The following is a 25,329-nucleotide window of genomic DNA, read 5'->3' on the forward strand; positions in this document are numbered from 1 at the left end:
TTGTCATTCATTATCTGACTGTCCTCACATAGTTCTAAACATTTTTAATTTTTAATAAAGGTATTGCTTTACTCTACACTATTTACACTGAAAATAAATAATAATGATAGAAGACTTGTTTCAAATAGCGAATCAGTACATTTTATTACCCTAAAAGAACTAATGCAGCATCAGATTTGAAGTCTTGGTGGTGGAAGTTAGGACTCTTACCCTTAAGAAAAGTTTCTAGACCATATTTGACCATCTTAACTTCTCCATCATGAGTGTATGACTTTTCTAGAAAAACTATATTTTCAGTAGTCCCATTGAGAACCAGACAGCTTTTTAGGCTTTTTTTTTCTTCTTCTAATTCTTCCATTACTTTTTAATAATTTGAATGTTATTTTTGTACATGAAGAGAACAATTGGATCTCCCCTGTAAGGCTGGATTTTCTGTGGGGAAAGATTTGGGGAAAGAAGACCTGCGTGAAAGAGCCCTGGAACCTAGTGTACTCAAAAGATCTCAGATCTTTTAGAGAAGTACAGAGAAGGAATTAACAGGTCTCAGTGGCTATTTCAGATGAAAAACAACTAGGGATCAAAGATACTTGGCAGTTTTCTTCAACTTAAAAATCTGCTTACTTGGTGGAAACCAAATTTGAAAGGAGGAACAAATAAAGGGAGAAATGCTTATATCTATATCTATTCTCATTCACAATATTCCTAGTAAAAGTAATTAAACCTGTCTTATTTATTTATTTAAGTTTGAAAATCTTCTGTCTTCTTTGCAGAGATGTCTATAAGAAAAAGGTATACACAGATTCATCTCAGTTCTTTGGCTGACATTGTATCATGTCACAGAAAATGCTAGCACAGAGCATGTTTTTTTGCTAAAATTGGCTTGTTAATTTGACTTTCTGACTCATTTTTCCAGCTGGTCTGTCATTCTACTCAATTCCAGATGAGGCAATGGGAAAAACAGAACTCTTTTGAATGTTCCACCTTCTTGCCAAACCAAGTAACAATTAAAAACTCAAATTTTCATTGCAGTTCTTTATCTCTGTTAATTATCCAAGGAACACTAAATCAGATATATTGTCCTCTGGTTGTTGTCAATATTTTAAATTCTGAATTCTTTATATATCAGTTGCAGATTTAACATGCTGCTTCTTTTCCCTAAATTACATACCATTTCGCAACTTGAGTCCAACACAGTGCTTTAATTTTATATTTGACATCAAATGCTAGATGATCCAGTCTAATTGCCTCGTATTTTATACACACACAAGCAAACCCACATGACTCTTTTATACTTAATTAGTTGCTTTTAATCCAAAAGAGACATCAAATCACTCAACTATCTAGCTAGTGGTCTTTAGTTGATTTTGCCTTGTTTCACCATAATTTTTAAGAATAATGTAATCTTAATTGTTTAGTGAACACTAAACCATGAACAGTTGTGAGTTCCCAAAAAAACAGAAGTGTCATAGATGGGTTGTGAGCTGAGAGATACAGATTTAAAACAACATGATATTTAACTTGTAAAAAATAGATGGTAATTAAATAGAAACAGATCCATTAGAAGGGTTATAGCTGGCACTTTGTAAAAAAGGTCAAGAACAAATGGGAACAAGTGGGAGATGGCAAATGAAACTTGATTTTACAATGTGACACATAATAAAAAAGGTAAATGAGATGCAGACATATCAAAGTTATGTTCATACTAGCAATACTGATGTTTTCAAGGTAATTGAAGGTATTTTTCATCTGTCCCTGTCCATACAAACTATGAGAACAAAATTCAACATCAGACACATAATCATTCACGTGCCTGTCTGTGTAACTAAAACTGCAACTGGTTTGAGTTGTTATTGAGAAATGACCTTATATATGGTAATTTTATTAGAACTTCAATAGATTTTTTTTATTTTATTTTTTAAATCTTGCCTAAGTAGTTGTTTTAATTCTACCATAAGCAGAAACAAAGGGTTTGGTCAGATAGAGCAAATCAAAACATATTCCTAATTTAAATGACGTCTAGTGGAAGGCTTGGTTTGCCCTTCCTCCATATAAGGGTCATCAGTAATAAAATTTCACCAACTGATACCTGTTGACTGATGATTTGGAACTATTCCTATAGCTCTTGATTAATACATTGGCTCTGACTGTGTCACATAATTTCTGTTGCTTATTTGACAAATAAAGGTTTATGTAGCACATACTAAAGTGAAGAAAAATTGAATAAATGCAACCTAAAAACTTAGCATCAATCAGAAAGTAGTTTGCAGGGAGTCTATGCAGCTTTATATGTAATGTATTTAAGGAAAACAGTCCTTTATTACTCAATCCCATGGAAAGGAATTTGTATTTTATTTTCATATTATGATCTGTGTTTTGTAAAGTGAAGTGGTAAAGTTAAAGGTTCATGAAGAGATGCCTGAAAAGGAAAGACTGTGTGGCTGTAGGATAATCCTTCAGAGGGACATAGAAATAGTTATCAGCTTATTAAAACTGCTGGGAAAATATTTTTCCAACTTTCTTCAGAAAAGTTCAGCTTCTGAGCAGAATATTCTATTGGAAACTGAAGCATAATATATATATATAGCTTTATATATATATATATATAGCTTTTTTCTGCATCTTGTATGATTTTTAATCTACATACAAACATTCTGGGTTTTAATTATTTTATCTTATTTCATTAATTTATTATTATTAATTTTAGTTTATCAGTATGATAGAAGATAATGGCAACTAATTTAAAAAAGAAGGAAGTGTTAAAATAAGCGCACTAGAAAAAATAAAAAAGAATTCAAATGTTTTACAGAACAACCAGTATTAAAGCTTTAAAGCATGAAAGATGTATGAAAGAAAATTCTTAATGAGTTCTACTTGGTGGGACAAAATAGAACACATAAATGTCATAATGCCAGTGACTCTATTGTACTGATATCAATTTACTTCAAATATTTTTTGCTTCAAATATATTTTAAAAAAAATCCAAGAATCATTAACTTGAGAGTCACAGCTAATTAATGTATTTAGTTAAGTTTTATGTTATGTCTTTTTGTTTGTTTTTTAATATGCTTAGGTACGTGTGTTCACATTTTCTGTTGGTCAACATAATTATGACAAAGGACCTATTCAGTGGATGGCCTGTGAAAATAAAGGTACTTTGTCTTTGAAACTGTTCTTTGCTAGAGAAATATCTTTAACATTCTTTAAAAATTATTTTTCAGCCTAATTTGAAGCTTTCTTGTATTTTTAATCAGTTACAAAAAAGTTGATGAAATGTGTATATACCTATGGATAAATAATAAGTTTTGTGTTTATTTGTTATTATATAATACAGTGTTGTAAGAAAAGTATTATTACAGTATTCATTATAATAATAATAAGGTATTATGGGCAAATTTTGAGTGTTCTTGTTGTAATAGCTATCTATGGAAACATGGAACTGATGACAGATAAGAAAATTAGTGAAACCTGTTTTATATTAAGGAGCTTGGACAAAAGGATCTTTTGTTCTGTTGGTTGGCTGATTCAATTTCTTTTTTTCTTTTTTTTTTTTTTTTTTTTTTTTTTCTTCTCAAAAACTTAGAAGAGACCAGCTGACTTGCATTAGTTTTCTTCCCACCCCCCTTTTTTTTTTCTTTCTGTAAGAAAATATCATAACAATTCTTTCTGTGATTCCTTAGTTTCTAAGTGCATCCTAAATTTATGATTTTTTTCAATGGAAATTAAAAAAAAAAAGAATTAATGTAAGAAAGTAAAATTCTCCTAAAATTTCTGCATGAAAAATGTAGAAAGATGCAATTAGAATTAGTATGAGAAGAAAGCATCTCAGGCACCATATAACTAGGGAAGGAGACAAGAGATAAACAAAGATACAATGCAGAAGAGAAATTTTTAAACATAAAAGATGCAAATATAGAAAGAGTAATGATAGAGAAGAATTTATAGCTTACCTGAACATCATAAATCTCTCAGAATTCTAAGTTATGCAAGATGTTCTGTAGATTGCATTGTCAGATAATTACAGAAAATCAGCACTTGATTTTTGAACAAATTTTTAAAGTAATGTCTTTATATCTCTGAATACTATGTGCATTTAAACTAAATTCTGTTAAAATAAATTCAGACCAGCTCACTTATGGAATTATCACCTATGTCATTTTATTATCAAAGGAAAATGATCATACTAATCTTTCCAAAATTGATGGAATTCTTTGCTTGCACATCCAAAAAAAGAATTTTTGGTTTAAATTTTTCTTAAAGCTTTTAATTTGTTATCAAATCACACATTACTTAAGACGAAGTACGTGAGAAACTCATTACTCTTGCCTCTCTTATTCTGCTCTCCTTCCCTCTGATTTGTGGTCTGAAACTGCATCTTGGATCAGGAGCTTTATTTCTCCTTCTTTTCAGTCTTACTGATGAATATGGGCAATGTTTTTAATTCAGACAAATAAGAGATAATATTGATAATGAATGAAGACATTTCTGATGTTCACTGTAGAAGAAATGCTGGATACAATTTTTTGTTCTTTCCAGATTGCTTTATGTTTTTATGCTGTGAACTTCAGTACTGCAACAAACTATAATTATTTTTGCTTTCTTATATACATACATTCAACATATAATTCTGTTTCTATCACAGTGCTTTGAAACCACCATTAAGTAAGCTGGCCCTTCAGAGTAACTGAGAGTACAAGAATACAAATTCAGTACATTATCCTACTTTTAAAAACAACTAACAAAATTAATACATAATACAGTCTTGCTGCTGAAGAGTAACTAGGTTGGCCTGTACGGCATGTGTGTCCATGTGCTGATGTGGCATTGACAAAAAAAATGTTTCATTCATACATGGTACTTTCTATAAAGTTTTAATTAGAAATTATGAGTAAAATTAAATTCCCTAAGATGAAGAAACTAGAATTGTATTATATTAAGAAAGTGTTATCTCTGTTCCCCATTTTAGGCTATTATTATGAAATTCCATCCATTGGAGCCATAAGAATAAACACCCAGGTAAGGACGTCTGCAAAATGCAGATACAGTTGTAACACAAAAAGTAGGGTAATTTCTGTTCTAAACCATTTTCCAAGGTAGAGTACATTAAGAATGGAGAAAAAGTTGTAGTTTTCTTGTACATATGCAGTATTATTCTCTTAGAATGTTTTCATTTATTTTTTCCTTCTGCACAGTTACAGTAAGCCAATTTACAATGTGACCTCAGTTACCCTAGCCAGCTAGCCCACAGCAGCTTACATGCATGCAGGTCATGCTAGTACCCTCTAAAAATGGCTGGCCACAGGCGCACAAACTAAAGTTTGAAATAATCAGCATCCTGTAACACTTTTCAGACAAGGGCTTCATTCTGGGCTCAGTTTTCCTCCTTGCCTTACTTGGTTCCTCTTTGATCCTGAGATTTGGCAGCAATTTTCACAAAGTTCTTTAAAACCAGATTTTTTTTATAAATATATAACCTTTCTAGACAGGTTTGCATTGCACGGAGAAGGCAGTGGTCTGTATAAGGGCATACATCTGATAAAATCTCTGAACACAACTGAACAGAAACAGTGGCCTGATACAGTCCCAACTATTTGAGAGGTTCCTGAGTTAGTCTAACCAGCCTGGACAGACAGCTTTTCCTCTTCAAAATTCAGGGACAATTTAGAAGACATAAGTGCAGATAATTAAGGACACAGGATCCTGGAATTACATGATGCAATCCAAACTGACATCGTAGATGGACAGATATTTTTTTCTGTTGTATGAAAGTTCACGTATTCAGATGTCCAGAAAAATAAAGAAATATCATAGCAGTTATTTGTCCATAACTTTAACAAAAAAAAAAACATTTTTTTTGGCTTCAGTCCTTTGAGTAAGAGTCCTTTGATGCTGTTAAACTCTTCCAGATAGTGTCTGGCAAGAAATATCCCTAATATTTTAAGACAGACTGGAAAACTTAAAGAGTAAAAGAAGTTTGATGGCAACCATTCCCAAGTCAGACCAGAAATTTTATAACTTTTTAGATCACCAGCTCTATCTTCAGTGCAGAACTAAAGGAAGACAGGGACTATGCACATTTAAAATTCTGAAAGTTTAGTTTCAATAGGAGTTACACAGATTCTTCTTGTAGGACCTCACATAGTGATTACCACTCACCCTCCACTATCTCTTCTAAATTGAAGGATCTGTGATCTGCCTGTAATTTCACTGTGACGCTAACATCTAATTTTTGAATAGATGTAATTGTAATTCTCAATTCATGAAAAGAGAACAGTGGTTATAGATCTATATGGTCCAACTGTGATAGAGCAACTGACACTGAAGTACAGGAATTGTCTTGGCAGTGCATACTGCAGTCTGAAGACTGAGGTGTTGGGTAGTAGAATTATAAAATAAATATGTAAATAAAATATTTGTGTTAGTGGTGAATGTTGACATTTTTCACTAATCTTTTTCTTTTTTTTTTTTTTTTAATGTTGCTTTTATTTTCTTACTGTTATTAGTGTTATGCTGTTTCTGGACATGAATCTAATAACTGCTTTCTGAAAAGTTTATTACACTTTTTGGCAGGAATATCTGGATGTTTTGGGAAGGCCAATGGTGTTAGCTGGAGAAAAAGCCAAACAGGTCCAATGGACAAATGTCTATCTGGATGCTCTGGTATGACTGTTATTTATTAGAGTAAAATTCTTGGTCTGTCCGGAAGAAAGGCATAGGATATCAGTTAGCATAAGGCTCCATTCTCCACAGTCCTAACGATTTTTTATTATTATTCCAAACATAATATTCTTCCATTTCCAGCATCTGAACACTTCAGTAGAGCAACTTTCTGAAGAACTAGTGCCAACGTGCTGATTTTTGCTTGCATCTGGTATTTTCATTACTGTTCTGAACTTTAACAGAGAAAAGCATTTCTACACACAGATCCTTAGGTGGAAGTCATCAATGTTCACAAATTAACAAAAACAAAAAACAAAAAACAGCAAAAATAATAATAAAAAAAACAAACAGTTTTCCAGTTTTATACTTGTGCTGCAATAGAGATCATCAGTTATATTACTGTTGTGAAGGGGTTTTTTTGTGTGTGGAGGGGGGAGGGTTGTTTGCTTGTTTTTGTGTTAGGGCTTTTTTGTTTTTGTTTTTGTTTTTGTTTTTGTTTTCCCCCAAGCACTCAGGGGAGAATTAAACCTTTCAGTTTTCACTGGGTATGTGTACAAATTTTGAACATGGATCTTTAAATTACCATAGTTGTAATTACTTGCTTGCTCAAAGCAATGATTTCTTTAATTGGACAGTGTATATAATTGGAAAACAAACAAAAAGTTGTATGAAATACTTTCTTTACTGCTAAACATATCACAAGTCTTGTAAAACAAACATATTCAGGGAACTGCAAACAGCAAAGTATTATTAGCAGCAATCTAATCTGTTGCTCTAGATAACCTCCTTCTGAGTAACTCTATCTAGACAGAAAATACTGTTAAATGGTCATCTGGAACGATGTATCTATTTAAGGTCACATGGTCATTAATGTCATGTCAAAATCCACATCTTCCTGTCAGTCAGCATTATTGTAAATTTTTATCAGTACATCATAGAACTGAGCATGACACACAGGGAACCCGTTTTTCTTTGGAATTTCAATGACCAGAAGTTCATTACCCATGTTTTCTGGGTTACTGTTGAGGTACTTACTGGAAATATAAAGGATGTTGTGACGAAAGTTCTTATTTTCTGTACATATCCTGTTGTAAAGCCAAAGCTAAATTTGTAACTTGGAAAAGAAAGAGATCTGCTTAATGAAGAGTGACATCTGAAAACTTCTATCATGTCACTGTGTGTTTTCATTGGGTTAATTCAGTCTTTCCTTCAAGTTTCCTGCATAAGTGTGGTTTGTAAGCATGTTTGTAACTGTGTATATAATCATAGGCATATTTGTGTGTGTGCATACATATGCATTTATAAAAAACAGGGCATTTTAGTAATAATATTTATTAGGTGGAGACCAACTCATACTAAGCTATCAGAGGTAAAGGTTGAAATCTGTTGACTTTCTTATCACGAAGGAGGGCACAGATATATCTAGTCCCCTTACAGGCTTTTTCTCAAGTCTTGGTGTTAGCAGCAATTAGAATTTGTGGCAATGTTCATTTGTAACAATGGTTCTTTATCATAAGCATTTATTTTTTTTTCCCCCTAATCCCTATTTCCCCGTGAATATTTGTTATTAAACTGAAAAGTCTTTTTATTCCCTCTGTATGTGTTTATTTCTTAGGAGCTGGGACTTGTGATTACAGGAACTCTGCCTGTCTTCAATCTAACAAAAGAACAAAATGGAAAAATAGTAAGCTGTTATTTAAAGCAAGCAAGCAAGCAAACAATTAAATTTAATGCTAAACTCCTAGAAAAATGTGCATTTTGATAGAACTTTCTACAATTTAATTGTCTCATATGTCAGAAATAAATAGATTGGCTCTAGTTCCCTGTTAACATCTTGTGAACAAGAAAGTTCAGGTCACTCATGTTGTTGTTCTGAGTTTCAGGGTATGACATTCCTTGTTTTGTCTCTATGACCTGGTGGCAGTGTGAATGAGCAAAGTGCTCAGGAGATGGGAAGTAGAAAGTGACATTTTTTAGGCCTTGCCAGGAAGGAAAGCCAGATAAATATAACAAATCTGTGAAGCTCTGACAATTCAGGGTAAAAGGCAATGATGCAGACTTTAAATGAATTAGTTGTAATGATTATAAAAAATAGCACTGTGGGTACAAGTTAAGATCTAAGTATTAAGTTTTCTAGTGCTGTTACAGTCTAATAACTTTAATGGTCAGCTGCCCAACCTGAGGGTGTATTTACAGGTCTATATGGATACTAGTAACTCACAATAGTTTGACAAGCAATATATTTTGCTTGTTTTGTTCTTGCATTTATAGTTTGTTCATCCAGGAAAGCATGCATTATCGTCTTCTGAAACAATTTCCGTACTCTGGACTAAATTATGTATATTATCTTTAATCACATTAGTTATTATTAAAAATGTTTAAAATAGACCCAGTAATAAATAGGCAACTTTTCAAGTACTTTTGTCAAACAAGAGATGAAGGCAAAATTTAAATTCACTGACTCTCAGTTATCCTGTATTGTAAATATGTCAAACATGACCTAACATTTTGGAATTTTGCCAGAACCAGTTGATTCTTGGAGTAATGGGGGTTGATGTCTCTCTGGAAGACATAAAAAAGCTGACACCTCGATTTACGGTGAGTTGCTTGTGTTGCTAGTTTTTCTTTATATATGATTTATGTACGATTTCTTTGTGTGCTCTTTCATCAGTCATGTAGCAACGACTGGAAGTGAGTCAAAACACCAGCAGGCTTCTTTTCATATACTCTTTTCCATTGTTTTAGATTTTCTGACCAGGCAAACCCAGGCTTCTGTGTGAATTGTCCATCAGAATGCATCTGTAAAAGCTAACTTTTTCACTAGGGGATATATTCCAAGTATTTATTATTCTGTAGCCTTAGGCATTGCTGCTCAGTGTTTGATTCCTACCAGAGTCCAGAGTATATAATTAACTATAGCTAATAGTAATAATACCATTTTTAGAGGACATTTATTTATATATATTTATATATATTTATATGTTTATTTATATATAATAATTTTTAAAATATATGTCTGTCTATACACTATTCAGTATGATTGATTTCTATACTCAGACATCTAGCTAGAGAATTTCTAAGAAAATACCCATTACTGTGGAAAACTACATCTGGGGAAACAAAGAATATCATGAATTTTACCAAAGGCACATACAGAGCCTCCCATCTAGGATGGGAAAATCCCATGCCACAGTACAGTCTTTGGACAGATTGCCTGAAAAAGTAGGAAAGGAATAGCAGGGTTCATAATGGAGGACAAGTTGAACAGAATTCAGCAATACGTCCTTATAGGAGAGGTCAGCTGTGTAGTGAGCATACTCAGTATACTTCTTTCAGTGAAGGATTGGGCCTTGTGAACTCCACATCAGCACAAATTATTCTCCTAAGTTTATGATTCTAAAAGAGTAAACTTTTCTTTTAATTTTACTCTGGATTAATATCTCACATACTTCATGATGCTTGAAGCAATACATTTTCCTCAATGTAACTATTTCTGGAAAGCTACTGGTTAATCTTTCGTTATTACTTAGGGATTTACTACGCTAAACTTCATTTCTTTCTTTCAGCTTTGTCCAAATGGATACTACTTTGCAATTGATCCTAATGGGTACGTGCTACTTCATCCAAATCTTCAACCAAAGGTATGAGAAACTTTCTAATTTTGTTCACTGTAATACGGGGACATTGTGCGAAGTAATATGAATAAATAAGAACTGCCTAAATTATCAGAGAAAAATAATAACGAATTCTCCATTGTGGGGTGTCAGGAAAATCCACAGTTTATGTATGGCATCATCCAAATCCACTTAGGTAGCAAGAAGATGAGCATTGATTTTTGTTGAATTTTGTTATAAGTAAAATAAGAAACACGTATATTTCACACAGACATCTATAAATATAAAATAAGTATTTCAGTATATGTAGTAACAAAGAAAAAAAAAAGAACAAACAAAAAAAACAACCAGAGATAGGTGTAATATTACAAAGAAGTTGTACTGTGTTACAAGTTGCCATTGAAGCAAACTCAAGGGAGTTTACTAGCGTATGTTTATTATTTGATGTTTTCTTATTTCAGAAGTTTAAACTTTAATACTTACAAAACCGCAGAAATCAGGGACAATCACACACTATTTTTACTTGTATTTTCATATTTGTTTCTTTGCTTACTTTCTATTTACCAGAGATGAAACCTGAGCTGCAGAGTTGGGGTGGATCAGACCATTTACTCTTTTCCAGAATGCTAGATTTTAATTCAACTTATGAAAGGTCTTTCAGACATAAAATCTGTCTAAATCTAATTAGGATGTAATTTTCTTGAGAGTTCAGTAAACTTTAAAACCAAAATTTCACTCTAGATTCATAGCCAATAATAGTAGTCTTGATCCTCTATGAACTGATAAATTACATGTATTGCCTTGTGGAAGTTGCCTCCTTGGCTTTGATGAGATACTTCAAGGTGAATGGCTGAATGTTTTTCAGAAATCAAAACTTCAGTCTCTGTTTTAATGAAGGATTGCTTCATGTCAACAAATCTTCTGTTTAATGGAATATTTCAAAATGCCTTAACTCTGTGAGAAAGAAACTTTGAGCACTTTTGTCCTCAAGTTGTTCACAATGCAAAAATACATCATTCTACAAGAGAAAAATGGTTAGAGCTGAATTAACAAAAACAAATAAATAAAACCACTGTGAGTTGATAGAAATGTATGGATAGTGTACTAATAAAAAATCTAGAATTAATGATGAATCATTGTAAGTACTGAACATCAAAGAATATATCTGCATAGTTCGGGTGCCAATATTTAAATTTCTTATTTAGACAGTTTGAACAATCTCTGGACAAGATAAATGCAAATTGTGAGTACAACTTGAGGCAAGAAAGGCAACTGTCCTCTTTTGTTTGTTCACTAGAATGTCCTACTGTAGCTACAGAAAGGATAGCAGACCCTTTGTTCAGTACTTCACAATATTTAACTACAAATGGCAGAGAATAAATGAAGAATTCATTTACATACTTTAGTGATTCGTTTAATTCTCAAGCCAAGGGAATTTGAATTATGAATATGTGAATTAACTTTCTGAAGTAAAGAATGTGTTTGAAATCTTTTGCCAAGTGTGTAGGAAAACACCAACAACGTGCTTTTGGAGAAGGAGTAACTTGATCTTAGCTGTTGATGGAGTATCCCTATTGATTTATTTCAAGAATACCCTTGAAAAAGAAGAACAAGAAAAAGACAGACTTTGATTAGGTTTTAAAAATTTACAAGCACTTCTATTTCTATATATACACATTTGATTTTCATGATGTGATAAAAAACTAGAAGTTTTGATTTGATGATTATGCTTAATGAATTATTCTGTGACAAATAATTGCATCATTCTCTTTCCTAGAGATTAATAGAAATTTAGATAATGGCAGGTAGTTTACCTTTTCCAAATAAAACTAGAATTTTGTTAATAGAAGGAACATAAAATGAAGCAATGTAACATTCTTCTTTTAGGCATCATCTTGTGAGGAATTAATAAATACAGGCTGTGTTCACCTCATGTGCAATCATTGTACTGTGTAAGAGTAAAGAACTTTTGATAGAGAATGAAAAACTCAGTTCCAGCTAAACCTAGACAGACTGCAGACGATTATGAGGAAACTAATTGTCATGGTTTCTTTGTGTAGATGCCTTTTTTTTTTTTTTTTTAAGTTAAAATAATATAGAATAATATAGATTTAGACTATATTGAAAAAATGCTATTTTATGTGATGTGTTTTATGTGATAGAATAATGTCTAAATGTAATATTAAGCATATGCATTATTATTGTTGTTGTTATTAACAGTTACACAGGCTAGACTTTTTCACTCCCAGTTTGTTTGGGGTGGTGCATGCTATACAGACTGATACAAGAACTACGTTTTAAAACTAAGGTACACTATGAAGAAAGATATATTTAGAATTCATGAGCTTTCTTTAACATGTCATTAATTTTAGTTGAACATCCTGGTAGCCATTAACGTATCAACTAACAACATCTTAACCCTCTTTGGCAGCAATTTTTCAGTAGATGTAAGCTAAAACATAACTTCGTCTTTACCTTTGAAGAGGTGAGGGTGTATCAAACTTTCAGTAGTACCTTCTTCTGAATGCCTTTCCTTCTGAAAATTTTATCTGAAATCAAAACTGGTTCAATACAATATTTTGGGGAATTTTCTTGCAATAGCATCTCATACACACACACACAAAAACCTTTAGAAATTCTGAACTTGTAAATCTGTTTCTACAACTGACAAAAAAATTTAGAAAGACAGATTGAAAACAGGTTAAAAAATCTAAGGAACTTTCCATTTTGTTTTGTTTTGTGCGTGAAAACTGTGTCAAACCATAACATTGGAAATATTTTTTAACCTTTCAGTTTAACACAGTTTTAAACTAAATAAAACATATGTATTTATAATTTTATATTACACTTTTAAACAAATAATTTTATATTTTCTGCCTATGTACTCTGTGTGTGTTTTCTCGTTGTCCTGAGAAAGAGCAGGCGCCTGTCTCGCCAAATAAATGTAGCCACTGGATTGAGTGGTTAGTCTAAATTAAGTATATGTTAACAAGATGAGTTCTAATTAGATAAGATTTGAAAAACAGCAGATAATTCTGTTTTGGTTTTTTTTTTTTTTTAGTATAATTTCTAAGGATTAGCATTCTTTTCTTCATTCTCATTATGGTTGTGATAAAAATCCAAGTAATGATAATTATAGAATCGCACATGCTTTCATTATGGTCCAGTATTTGGTTATATGGTTTACATTTTTGAAAGAAATATAAGAGGAAGGTAGATTTAAGAGCAGATGGAACTGTAAACAAGAAGTGCAAAAGGTGAAACTTTTCCACAATTTAGTTCTGGCAGAGTATGGGGGGAGGGAAAGCTCTGTTAACTTCATTCACACTGTTTAAAATTTGTCTGTTTTTTGTTTCTCTAGACAAAACCTATGTGCAATTCTGACATTGAGTTCAGAACTCCTGAGCAGAATGAGGGTTAGTCCCTGGCTCCAGTACATGTGCACTGTAGAATATAGATGTGTAGGAAAGATTTCACTTCTACAAGTGGTCTGTTTATTAATAGTGTAAAAAAGTAAATTACTGCTTTTTTGTTACTTCAGCAAATTGGTGTGGGCATACCAAAAGTTAATTTGAGAAAAAGGAGACCCCATGTACAGGTAACTTTGGATGGAGGTGATTAGTGCGCTAGAATGCATAGGCCTGGAAATACATTAGAAAGCTTCTGTCCTGCTTACTAGGAAAAATCTAACTAAAGAACTGTTTACTTTGACAAACAGCTTCCAAAGCATGAAGCCTGCATCCTTCCTTGTTTAAATAATAAAAAACATGTTATTGGCTGTAGTGAAGGGTGTTGCATTAAATTATGGTGTTTTACTAATAGGTGATAATTAGAGCCGTGCTGCAAAAATTATCCTCAGATTTTGAAATGAATGTGAAGACTGAAAAGAAAAAAAAATAAAGGAAAGAGAGAGAGAGAGAGAGAGAGAGACTACTTGTGCTGGCTATGCTTGCATAAACCCTAAGTCAAGAGGGTCATTTTCATGATTTTATTGCCAAGTTTAATCATACAGGATATAACATATAAGAATTTGAGCCGTTTAGCTTTTGCTTTTTCCAGTGAAGTCAGACTAGGACATATGTTTTACTTGCTATTTACGTTAGATTTCTTAGACTAGAAAACCCAAATTCAGAGGATAAACTACCATCAACTTGAAGAGGGAAAAGGAAATTCAGTAAAAGTTATATAATGCAATCCCTGAGCAGAAGACAGCTAATGAAAACTCAATAAAAGGAATTAAAGGGTTAGATTAACGATGTTACTGGCAAGATAACAAAATTAGATGCAGTAGACCATGTTAACTTTTTACATATATGGAAATATATGATGCAAATCCGGTGGCTCGCATAGCAGCACTATTAAAATCATGGTGTAAAATCCTGATCTAGTTCAATTTGGTGATTTCACTGAGTCTCAAGTGGCTGTGTTTATACATTGTCTAGAAGACCGCCTCCAGACTAGATTTTTTGTTTAGGCGCTGGAGAAATCAGCATCAGAACATAAAACATCTCAATATTCAGAGCACAGCTGGCTCCTCAGTGGGTCATGGTGTGATCTGGCTGTGGCTGGCTTATCCTGGCTGTACCGGCTGCTCAGGGATGTGCAGCTCTGGAAAAGCACTGGGCATCCACCCACACTGGAAGCTGTTCTTGTGACTCCCTCTGGGGTCCAAGATTTTTCTGCCTTCTCACCGTTATTTGTTTAAAAGCCTAACAGCCCAAATCTTCATTAGGATCCCAAGTACAAACATGAACTAGATTCCTCACACCAAGAAATAGAATTCCTTCAATAGAATTTATAAGAATACTGACATCCTCAAAACACACATTTTAATATATATATTTTTATGTTGCTGCACCAGTTCTTTCTTTCTTTGTTTCCTTCTTGATTTGTCATTGAAGTAATAGAACTTTGCCTTCATTTTTTGAGCTTAAAATGGATTGCATTTTCTTCATGTGCATGCTTCATTGCTAGTGATTTACTTCTGTTTTGTTTTATTAAGTTGTGCTGGTGAATGTAGTGGTGCTGTGCTTATTCTAGTCATCTTGTGTGCATGACTGGATAAAGAGAAGAGCAAACTGATCAATAAGTTTGTTTCTTCATGGCTTAGAATAAACCATGCAAAATGGCAACCTAGGAAGAAAAAATTATGGAGCCCAAACACTGGTAAATACACATATTTAGAGGGGGGAGGAGGGGAAAAAAAAGGCATAGCGGGGAAACAACGTCTTCCCATTAATATACTGGTCTCGGAATTTTCTATCGTAATCTCTAAGACATTTCTTTGTGCCTCTAGCACATCTCGTATTGTATCTCTATACATGCTTTGTTTTTATTAAATATCACTAATAAGCACCTTATAAAGAATATGTGGTGAATAACATGCCTTTTAAATGAACAAAACTTGTGAATGTCTACCTGAGTTTTGTCAGACTGTTAGTTTACTATTTGTCTTTGGGACTCCTTAACTATGGCTAGCCCAGGTTATCATTTGAAATGAATATTGACCTTGGTTTGATGTGATGGCTTTTTTTTTTTTCTTTTTTTACCATTTCTTTTCTTCTCTGTTCCTTTGTGTGCTGAAATGGAATGTGAACTTCATAAATGACACTACTGCCATGGCAATGCCTTCATGCATGCTGTTTGGGTTTGGCCATGCTATTCATTGTCCATTGCATGTAAGAAAATGCATTTTTTATTTATTTTTACATTTTAGCTCTTTTGCTATTTATTTTGAGAATGCGGAATGTTGGAAAAAAAAAAAAAATGCGTTAGAAAAAAGCTACTTTGAATGTATTGAATTAGCATAGAGCATAGAGAAGTTATCGGTAGGCAAATAATAGCCAGAAACTTTGTCTGAAATCTGTCCTGTATATGAATAAATATCTTTACTTTTCCATTAGCAGACAGCAAGTCTTACTTGCTAAGAAAGTATAGAGAAGAATAATTCCATATACTCAGAATTATGTACATTTGTACCTTAATAACATGAAGGAGCAATCTTCTAAAACTATTCTGTATTGCAGTCTTGAATATAAAGACTAGTTTTAAGCATCAGATTATTATGTAAAGTAGAAGTTGCATGAACATTTGTTGTGCATCTTTACCAGAGTATATTGCCTCGTTCTGTCATTTTATTCTGCTAGAATAAAAGGAAGGTAAACATCATTTTGAAAGAAGGGACTTCAGCGTGTCCCTTAACTTATTATAGCTGGATCACTGAAATCCCCTAAAAAGCTACAGATGTCCTGAAATACTCCTATCAGCCAAAGACATGTTTTATGTTGTAATGACATGTTCTATGTCGCAATTATCTACAAGAGAACCAGTACTCATTACATACAAAACTGCGCCAATGTGGGAAAAAAAGAAAAAAAGTCTTGAGGTCTTTCCATATACAAAACATCCAGCTACAAAAATACATGTATTATCAATCAGAAGGAATACAGTAAAACTCTTTTCCTCCTTTAAACTATCAGATTTAAATGGTTAAATAATAATAAATAATAAAATAATAAATAATAAAAAAAATTCTAAGCTACTTCTAAAGATCCTTCATTAAGTGGATGTATTAACTGAGTGATGATAATGAGGATTTTTATACCATATGTAAGATTAGTTAATTATATTTGGCTGCAATACAAAATCTAAAGGACTTAGCTAAAATTCCTTTAAGAAAAATAAAATAAAATAAAATAAAATAAAATAAAATAAAATAAAATAAAATAAAATAAAAACAATAGTCAGATTCCTGAGAGTTTATGTGGAAGACAGCTCTGTTCATTTAAATGGGAACTGCAATGGGGAAGAGAGCAGAGCCTGCTGGGTTGCTGAAGCTAGTTCAGCAGGACTGGACCCAGTACCAGAACAATATGGCAGATGCACACCACTAACTTCTCTGTGCTGATTAGCATCACAGTGGGTAGTGAGCATCACAGCCTCCATGGGTCTTAAAGGTGCCAGGTCACAGAATTTCTCTGCTGTAGGTTTCCATCTCTTAAATGAAGAGTGCAGTCAAGAGAAATGCATTCAAAGCTGCCAGGTGCTCAGGGAAATTCTCTAATGCTCACAATAAAAGTTATTCGTATTTTGTTATAGTAAATCCTTTGTTACAATGGCTGCCCCTTTGAGTCTTGAAATGGTCTATTCCCACCTCAAAACAGCGAGTCTGCACTCTTGCTTTTGGCAGAATTGCAAAGTAGTGCAGTTGTCCCATGTTACTGGTCAGGTAGAAAGGTCTCCCAGCTTTCCCTTCACAGAGTCAGGATGCCTAATGGAATATTCATCTCTAGGCTTCCCCAGACACTTCTTGTCTCACATTACTGTGGCAAACCAGCAGTAGGGGAAGCAACTTCCTAACAGGAACCCCCTGCTTGACAGACAGTGGAAAACCACTAGTTGTAAGGGATAATCTGATTTTCTCTTGCTCTCTTAGTCTCTCTATTCAATGAAATAAAATAAATGACAAAGACATAATTCTTCATGCTAAAAGAGATAAAAATTAATGGTAAGTAAGCCCAGTTAAGTAGCTTATTTAAAAATGAAGGGATTAGAATGATTTCTAGGGACCACTCTGTAACATTACAGTATTCAGTCTTTATTATTTGATTATTTAATGTCTTCTGCTTCAGAATCCTAAATCCCAGGAGCCAGTAACACTGGATTTTCTAGATGCTGAACTGGAAAATGATATTAAAGTTGAGGTGAGATTCACTGGTTACTTAGTACCTGCTGCTGCTTATATTTTACTGTATAATACCTGAGAAGAAATACATGTTATAGATTTTGAACAGGAATCTATTTTGCCAAAAGAGAATCGATTTAAAATTTCTCAAGATTATGACCTTATAAAGTAATTAAATTACAATGAAATATTACTGCAAATTCACTCCAGTATTATTCTTAAGACAATATGTAATATTCCTCTCATTTTTGGAATTTACTATCATTACTATTTAAATAACATTTATTCAGTCTTCTTTATTAAGTTGTAGTTTTAGGGAAGATATTCATATAGAATTCATACTCTCCCTATTACAAAACATCAAATGTTTTTATGAGATTGTCTTCATAAGCAAAGTATACAACTATTATTTCATAAGTCTACTAATTCAGTACAAATTCTGGTTAAGCAACTTCTAATTAAAAAAACCTGAATGTAGAAAACTTTAAAAAGAATTAGTAGTTGTGACTCCAAATGCATTACTATTTTCTGTGTATCTATAAAGTACTTGCAATCACTGAGAAATTAATCATGTTATATGCAATACCTAGTTTTTAGTTTTTTAATTTATTTTTTATTGCCAATAGATTCGAAAAAAAATGATAGACGGAGAAAGTGGAGAAAAAACATTTGAAACTCTGGTCAAGTCCCAGGATGAGGTAAGACAGAAACACAGACAGAAGCATTTCAGAAACACATTTACAGAAGCAAACAAAAATATCAAAATACAGTGAAATGGTGAAAAGAAGTTTACTTTTTTATGTTAGCTGATATTACATTTTTCTTTTTCCCCCAAGGTTTTTGTTTCACTGTATTAGATTAAAAGAAATAATGTATTTATGAAAGAGAATTGTTTTGATTGTTGATTTCTTTGATACATCATTAATCAGGCAGTTGTTGATGAGCTCTTGTACTCTGTTCACCAAGTAGACCCAGCCTGCTCCTGTATGTAAAACTCAAAACCAAGTACTTAATTTATTTAGAGACATGTTTGAGAAGCAGATTCATGGTTTATATTTTAGTTTAATAGATAAAGTAGTGAGAAAGAAATTAACATTTATATGACACAAATGAGGCCTATTTGGGATAAGCAAACTCGTTTTAAAGCTGTCCTGTGTATTTTGCTTTCTGATCTTGTGCTTGTTGAATTCTTTTTAATTTCATGTCCAAAATCTTCACTCCTGACAGATCATTTTGAGTTTCTCTAATAAGATAGATATATTTTGTAGCAATAGGAAATACTGAAATATGATGTGGATCCTCACATGTATACCTTTATTGTTTAGAACTTTGATGAGAAGAAATAATGATCGGTTTGCCAGAAGAGCAAATATGGCCTGAGTGTGCCCCACAGTTACAGTTCTAAAACTAAAACTTGAGGCTGTTGCAAAGAGTGTAAAACATCTTGAAGATAGCTGATGTAATGAATTATCACAAGAATATGAAGAAAATATCAGACAGATAGTACACAACCCTTCTGTGTATTATACTGCAGAGTCTAGGTAATGTGACTCTGTGCTGTGCCTGATCTTCTTTCTGATACCCTATTTAGAAAGTGCAGAACTTCATAGACTCTTCTTGAGTTGAGAACTCCACTTCAATGGGGCAGACAAATGTGAATGTAGATAGTTTTATCTGAGCAGTGGTGGTAATGATGATCGAGTAGCCATGTAAATGGCAGTGATGCTTTCCTACTTCTGTTTTTGAGACAAGCTGACTTAACTCAAACTTGACATATTTAAATTGCCCAGCTGCAAAGCACGCCCATAATATTCAGTCCTTATACTTAGAGTCCCATGATCAACATGCCCACATTACTTCTGGTACCAGCTTTGTGCTGCTTTTCAACTCTTCCTTTTATCTAAAGCAGAGGCCTGGACTAGCAGTCCCTATGCCTTCAGCTAGGCGTCTCTCTGTGCTTTCATGCAAGAAGGACTCCATCCCAGCCCTTTAGTAAGGCTTTACAATCTGTAGAGGAATGCCATTGTGTAGAGAAGTTTCACTATTGGAGGATGGTAATAAATAGGTCTTTTATGGTACAGTGGGGATAAGCCCCATCTGATGTCAGTTCTGCTACCTCTCTGGTTTCGTGAACCCATCTTTGCCTCTGGTTTGTCCCCTTACTCTGAAGGGAGCCTGTTTTTCATGACCCACTGTTGAAGAGGAGCCTGAAGTTCACCTGGAATCTGTGTTGGGGATAAACTGCTCCTGAATGGGGTGCCTTACAACGATATGTCAGACATTTATAGATCTTTGCTGTTCGCTTGGTTAAGGAGAAGCTTTCCAAGTCTATGGGTAAAAAAAGGGGTTCTGTATGAATGGTCAGAAAAGCGAGAAATTAACAGTCAAAAAATTATGTTAACATCACTGGAATTATACAAGAAGTTGCATTCATGGCAAAGAGATCTCAGGCCATGCCTGCATTTCTAAGACTTTGTGGTGCATTGTGAAAAGACCAGAGCAGTCATTCCTACAGCAGTTTACCAGAAGAGCAAGGGAGGGGCAAATTCACATGGGCAAATGCTGGCATCAGCTACAGCATCAGGAGCAACATGATGTTCCTGGGTGCCTGAAAATGTGTCAGTCATGCACAGCCCAGACCACAAACTGTATTTGAATAGAATATCTCAAGCTTTTTGTTCCCAATTATTTCAAGAACCAAATGAAAGTAATTACCCTCTACTTACCTTGCATCGTGGACCAAGATTTTTTCCTCTGTTTGCACCCCTTAGAGAGAAGGGAGCAGCCAGAGCTGGCTGGCAATGGTGACTGCTTCAAACTATTGCATTCTCCCAGCTCTAGGCTGCTAGAGCCAGAATAAAGCTGCTTCAGACCTTGGGCCATGCATGAGCTGCTCATCACTTAGTATTTGATAGCTTCATATATTTTCTTGTAAAAATGGCTGATGTGGTCTGCTGCTCTGTACTGACAGTTGCAGTCTTGAGGCTTGAAATTGATGTCCTTTTTTTTTTTTTTTTTTTTTTGCTTTTTGGTTTAAGTTTGCATTGCTTCCCTTTTGTATTGCAGCTGGCCCCAGCAGTGTCCTGGGAGATGACCTCATAAGTACAACATAGAAACTGGACTCATAGCAAGCGTGGGTGGGGTGTGCTGGAGTCTTCCAGGGCCTCAGGGGTTTTCCAACTAACAGAGAAGATGCCATAGAAACAAAAGCATTGCCACATTTGGGCTGCTGGGGTAGGCAGTAGTGCAAACTGAAGGATCACAAGAACTGAAATAATGTGTAGGTTCTTTGGCAGTGACCATCTAGGGTGAGATAGAATCAGATGGCTCAGTAATAAAATAGGCAAGGGTAAATAGGAGCAAACATATGAGGACATCTAATATGCAATGTTGTCTTTGGAGGGAGCTCTCAATTTGCCTTTAAGCATGCTCAAAGAACTGGTAGTAGAAGCACTTCATACAAGCCCTGTTCTTCTCTTCCTGCCTTCACACCTTGGGAACAGTTTTTCTATTGCCAATGTACATCTACAAACCATGGCACTATGCATGATTTAGAGTTGTATTCAAGTATTTAGTTGTTCTTGAGCTGAAGTAATAGTACAGTCAAATTATTAAAAATAAATAGGATTATAAGGGTGTCTGTTTACCCAGCCTTTTACCTTACATATAAAATATACCAGGGCATCAGCCACTACTAATATGTGCATATTTTTAATTTTTTTTTATTTTTCCCAAATGGCTAAGTGATCTACCCTATCATGCTCTACTGAAAAGAAGCAACCAAGTAATGAAATGGCTTTGAATCATAAAAGTCAAAAAGACACCTCTTTTTCATTACCTTGGTCATTTTCACACTTTTGTTTTATTACAGTGAAAGAAAGGGCATAGACATATGTACCTTTTATCATTGAATGTAATGTTGCAATGCAAAAGCTGTTTCTTGAAGCTTTGGAATTAATATATTATTTTTTCATTAACATTTTTTATAGAGATACATTGATAAAGGAAATCGAACATATACATGGACGGCTGTGAATGGCACTGATTACAGGTAACTCATCTCTGTTCTCTTTTTGTGTATTTTTGTGTAGTTAAATGTCCTTTTCATTTATTTTGGTTAGCATCTATTATGTTACATTTTCTAGAATAGTTAAGTCAGGACAAGTCATCTCACCTGTGGGATTTGCTGGATTCCTTTAAACATTTGCAGCTCAGAATTGTGACTCTGTATAAGGACCAGCACCTCAGTCTTCTTGCAAACTGTTGAGATTAACAACTAGTTCATGTCAGCATGCAGGAAAAAGAGGCTTTTATGGTTGAATCTTATTTTCTCCTGCTTTCTTTATCGTTACATACTTTGCTTCCTAATTGTACACTTTCTCTTAGATTCCTCTTCTTATTTTATAATTTCTTTGCCTTGCCTCCGTGTTCTTATTTTTAATATGCATATTAGAAGAAAGATGCTATATTTTCATCCAAATAAAAAATGGAGCATATTGTTCAATGCGAATCTCTTACAGTTGATGTTGCTTATATCATGACATTGCTAACCTACCTGCCAGGTCTTAGGGGCAGGAACTGTACTACTGATTTTCTCTGAAATCTATATCCATTTGTGACAAATTTTAACTAATTAGCACCAATACTGTTGTGTATTTGAAAGTCACATATGAATGGCAGCAGGACCAAGTGAAGGGTTTTGTAAAAGCTTGTCCCCCTTGAATGCAACATTGTTGTGTGTATCATTTCAGATTCACTTAATCACACAGATTTATCTAGATGGTACAAATACTGAGTCAACTTTTTTTTAATATATTATTTTTGATAATAAAAATAATATTTTTATTCTGATAAATTACAGCAGTTCTCATCTGAGCTGGTTTTCTGCTATATTCTATACAAGTGTACAGCCAATATGAATGCAAACATGAATTTGTAAGCAAAACAAAACAAAGCAGTTTTAACAAGTGAACATAGATATAACATTTTATCTTTTTTTCATTACTCCATTTTTTATGTTCTACTACTTCTATATTACATTCAGTGGAAAGAGGATTTTTTTTTATCATGGTATGACATCTAGCAATTGGTAAAGAATTGTGTTTGATTTACATGCATTCTTAAATTCAAGCTCCCTTGCTTGAGATTCAGCAATAAATCCATGGAGTCGCAATGCAGCAAGCCTATTACACATAAAATTATAGATTTTAATTAGCTCTTTCTGTTAGCAGTAACTGCTAATGGCAAGTAAACTGCAAGTGATTTCCCTAGAGGAGAATTCATGGAAGGCTATCACTAAATATGCAGTGCTCTCACTTACATCTGCCATTTAAACAGACTGTATCATAAAAGGTCATCTCATATATGGACAATTGTACAACTTCTTTTTTAATGTTAATTTCTGCATTAGAAACCACGGCAGTTCTGCATTTATAAAAACTGAGTAAGAATGCAATCTGGGAGATGATACCTCTCTAATGATGATTTACACCTCTTGTCGTTTACATACCTTTTTTAAAACTGAGCACTTCTCACTTCTACATGTGTATAGAATTAGTGGCAAGAAGGGATCTTATTTCTATGCGTTTGTTTTCAAGAAAAGTATATGTGAAATAAAAGAAATCCTTTGCATTGCAAATCTTAAATTATTGCAGTGTGATGTTCAAAGGTTATTAGAAGTGACCTCATGATTCTGAAAAATGTTGTATGGCTTGAATGTAAAGTGAATTTAAATACCACTAGGTATTTTTCCTAATGTATGCCAGTAGGTGTTTTATTTTTTTCAGTTTGTCATATGCTGCATGCAAATGAGTGCAGTATTATATGCTGTTTTTTACAGTCGATCTCCATGTTGACTTGTGCTAAAAGGCAATGTGAAATGCATTATAGAAAGAAATCATGATTTTTATTATTTGCAATTTTTTTTCCAAAATTTGTCCCTTATCCCTGAAGGAAGTGCATTTTATGCCTAAATGCTTGACTTTTGACTGTTTGACATTGTTGTACCTACCTGTACCTATTACAAAGTATGAGACTGCTATGTCTGCATGTAACTATTTCATCGCATAAGGATCCAATTTCCAAACTTCTTAAAAGGTTTCAAAACACTTAGAAGCTGAAATTACAACATGGCTGCAAATAACACAATTGTTTTATTTATCTTGTTTCTCTTGCAGTTTGGCATTGGTGTTACCATCATACAGCTTTTATTATATCAAAGCTAAAATAGAAGAACCAATAACTCAAGCCAGATGTAAGTATTATGAAGGTTCCCTGGTTTTGTCAAGTATTGCCAAGTCTCGGATTCACTGAAAAAACAAACAAACAATGTTTAAAATTCATAATTTCTTTTGAATTCACTAATGTTATCATAATGTACCCAAAATCTGGAGCAATGATTCTAATTCATTGTAACATCCAAGGTACAAGAAATATTCTATAAAGATAGAATATGTGCAGGTACCCCAGTTTCACTGACAATCCCTTTCCCCTTGCTATGTACCTATAGAATCATTGCTTTGTGTATCCTCTGTTGCTGTCTTTTTAAGGGTCTGGACAACATTTTTTTCATTCTATTAGCTAAATACTAGAATATGGACTATAGTACTAAAGCTTATTTTATTTTACTTACAGTAGTAGCAGTATCATATTTAGCAAATTACATCTGATGCCTGTAGAAATAGATAAATGTAAAAGCACTGTTTCATTTGGCTTGCAGCTAGGTTTTTGTTTTGCATTCTAAAGATAGCTTTAGTGGATGTTTGTAATGTATATATTTTTTATCAGACTAATTTCAAGTCATTTACAGATTCTGGAGAGGTAATAGGGAATTATACTTGTGAGTATTGAAAAGCTTTTCATTCATTAGATGTAGCTAACTAGATCTAACTAGTGGATTTGCGTAGTAACCTAGATTGTAAACAAAATAGAACTCAGCACATCCTTTGTAAAAATGTGCAGTTAAGGTTTGAATAGCTGTGAATCTCTCTGACAGGTATAAACTGGTAGTTTAGAGAAAACTTGACTAGCACTAAATCAGTGTTCTCTACCTTCGCTTCCTGGGTATGAAGATTAAAGCAAGTTTTTAATAATCAGAGATTTGTTTTCATGACTTTGTCATACCATAAGTAGTTTAAAATTAAAGTTTTAGTGAGTGAATGCAGGGATTTTTTTTATGGATTAGATAATCTGGTTTTATACTTACATGAATATAACCTGCAGAACAGACCCTTGAAACAGCCACTATGGTGGCTAGCACAGAAGGTACTTGAGAAGTGATTGATGAGGACATATTCTCCACTGTTTAAAGATGTTTGTCTTTTTTCCAGACTAAAACTGTACATAAATTGAACCTTTGATCTTTCTATGCACAAT

The 25,329-nt window shown here is 33.6% G+C and overlaps 1 protein-coding gene across 3 annotated transcripts in view; it reads left to right on the forward strand.

Moving 5' to 3' along the window:
* CACNA2D1 (calcium voltage-gated channel auxiliary subunit alpha2delta 1) overlaps positions 1-25,329 on the forward strand; it is a 355,647-nt gene that overhangs the window by 297,752 nt on the left and 32,566 nt on the right. Inside the window, exons 13-22 of one of the 3 annotated variants that reach the window (XM_042816157.1) lie at positions 3,071-3,149; positions 4,964-5,013; positions 6,568-6,657; positions 8,273-8,341; positions 9,181-9,255; positions 10,224-10,298; positions 17,918-17,974; positions 18,582-18,653; positions 21,945-22,006; positions 24,132-24,208. In XM_042816157.1, coding sequence (XP_042672091.1) covers positions 3,071-3,149; positions 4,964-5,013; positions 6,568-6,657; positions 8,273-8,341; positions 9,181-9,255; positions 10,224-10,298; positions 17,918-17,974; positions 18,582-18,653; positions 21,945-22,006; positions 24,132-24,208 — 706 coding nt within the window. Of the gene's footprint in view, positions 1-3,070; positions 3,150-4,963; positions 5,014-6,567; positions 6,658-8,272; positions 8,342-9,180; positions 9,256-10,223; positions 10,299-10,838; positions 10,903-17,917; positions 17,975-18,581; positions 18,654-21,944; positions 22,007-24,131; positions 24,209-25,329 lie in introns of those variants that run through there. The other 2 variants (XM_042816159.1, XM_042816158.1) reach the window with 2 other exon arrangements.

The sequence above is a fragment of the Centrocercus urophasianus genome, unplaced genomic scaffold (genome assembly GCF_019232065.1).
Source record: "Centrocercus urophasianus isolate 14NV4802_14NV808 unplaced genomic scaffold, USGS_Curo_1.0 seq_15, whole genome shotgun sequence".
Lineage (NCBI taxonomy): Eukaryota > Metazoa > Chordata > Aves > Galliformes > Phasianidae > Centrocercus > Centrocercus urophasianus.